Genomic DNA, 1,843 nt, shown 5'->3' with positions numbered 1-1,843 from the left:
TGAAAAAGAACTCCCCTGCTTTCATCAGAGTCCTGTTGATTTCACTTAGAGAGCAATTTGAATGTCCATTCATCCTTGAGGTAGCAGAAGCAAAAGGCCAGGGAAGCTGGGAACAAGACTGATGGACACTGCAGCTATCCTGACTTAGCCCCACAGACCTGAGCCCTTTGGATTGTCTTGTCCTAAGACTCAAGACTTTCAGTCATATATTGGATGATTTCTACCTATAAAATGAATACTCAGCAGGTGTGATGGAGGAAGAACAAAAAACACAGAGAAAGTCATCATAAAGTCATGCTAAGCCTCCCTTCTGCAGCCCACACTCTGAAGAGTCCTGAGTGCTTGTAGTGATTACAGTTCCATTATGGGTGAATCTGACATCCCTTCTGGCCATCAGAAATGTAAGAGCCAGCTCCCACTGCAGCAGGGCAGAGCTGACTCTTTGGCAGCATAAAGACAGAGGTCCTGCTCCTCAAACCACACTCAGTCAGCACAAAGCACATAAAGCAAATGCTCTGGAATTTTGGGGGAGGGAGTGGGCTGTCTGTGACAGACAGAGTGACTTTGCTCAGTGGTCTGTCTAGTTCTTTCCTGTATCTTTTCCTCCTCAGGACAATGTCCCCGTGTCAAGACGCAGCAAATGTCCAACAGAAGCTCCATCACTGTGTTCCTCCTCCTCAACTTCAAAGACACCTGGGAGCTGCCACTCCTGCACTTCTGGCTCTTTTTGGGCATCTACCTGGCTGCCCTCCTGGGCAATGGCCTCATCATCCTCACCATAGCCTGTGACCATCGCCTCCACACCCCCATGTACTTCTTCCTCCTCAACCTCTCCCTCCTCGACCTGGGCTGCATCTCCACCACAGTGCCTAAAGCCATGGCCAATGTGCTCTGGGACACCAGGGCCATCTCTTACCAGGGCTGTGCTTCTCAGGTCTTTTTCTTTTTCTTTCTGATGTCAGCAGAGTTTTCCCTCCTCACCATCATGGCCTACGACCGCTACGTTGCCATCTGCAAACCTTTGCACTATGGGACCCTCCTGGGCAGCAGAGCTTGTGTCCACATGGCAGCAGCTGCCTGGGCCAGTGGGTTTTTCTATGCTGTGCTGCACACAGCCAGTACCTTTTCCCTACAATTCTGTAAGGGTAATGAACTGGACCAGTTCTTCTGCGAAGTTCCCCAGATTCTCAAGATCTCCTGCTCAGATGCCTACCTCAGGGAGACTGGACTTCTTGTAGTTAGTCTCTTAGTAGGATTTGTCTGTTTTGTGTTCATTGTGGTGTCCTATGTGAAGATCTTTAGGGCTGTGCTGAGGATTCCCTCTGAGCAGGGACGGCACAAAGCCTTTTCCATGTGCCTCCCTCACCTGGGTGTTGTATCCTTATTTATCAGCACTGGCATGTTTGCTTACCTAAAGCCCCCCTCAATCTTCTCACCATCTCTGGATCTAGCTGTGGCGTTTCTGTATTCAGTGGTGCCTCCAGCAGTGAACCCCCTCATCTATAGCTTGAGGAACCAGGAGCTCAAGGAGGCCATTAGGAAAGTAATTTCATGGATGTTTCCCAGTCAATTTAATCCTCCTGTCTTTCCTCACAAGTGACTGGCAGGGTATCTGACAGGAAGCTTTTCTTTTCTCTCTTTATTATCATCACGGTTATCTGGGCTTCTTCTAATTGTATCTGTTATGTTCCTAAGTAAATGTTTAGGTTCATCTGACCTGTTCTGAGGAATGAACTTGCTCTGTCCCAGCTGTACACAAAGGGTGCCTAATGCTGGGTGAGAGGAAACTGTCATAGCACCTCTGTAATAAAGTGGCATTTCCTCTAGGCAGTTCCTCAAGATC

At 48.6% G+C, this 1,843-nt stretch overlaps 1 protein-coding gene across 1 annotated transcript; it reads left to right on the top strand.

Annotated features, from left to right (window-relative positions):
* Positions 1 to 640: 640 nt before the first annotated feature.
* On the top strand, positions 641 to 1,600 carry LOC311200279 (olfactory receptor 14A16-like; the record flags this gene model as incomplete). Its single annotated transcript, XM_084274479.1, has 1 exon — positions 641 to 1,600. One exon carries the CDS (start codon positions 641 to 643, stop codon positions 1,598 to 1,600), a length of 960 nt encoding a protein of 319 aa, XP_084130605.1.
* Positions 1,601 to 1,843: the final 243 nt, after the last annotated feature.

This window comes from Gallinula chloropus (genome assembly GCF_964237585.1).
Source record: "Gallinula chloropus genome assembly, chromosome: 23".
NCBI lineage: Eukaryota > Metazoa > Chordata > Aves > Gruiformes > Rallidae > Gallinula > Gallinula chloropus.
Note: the sequence above shows the minus strand (reverse complement) of the source record. Positions and strands in the feature narration are given on the sequence as shown.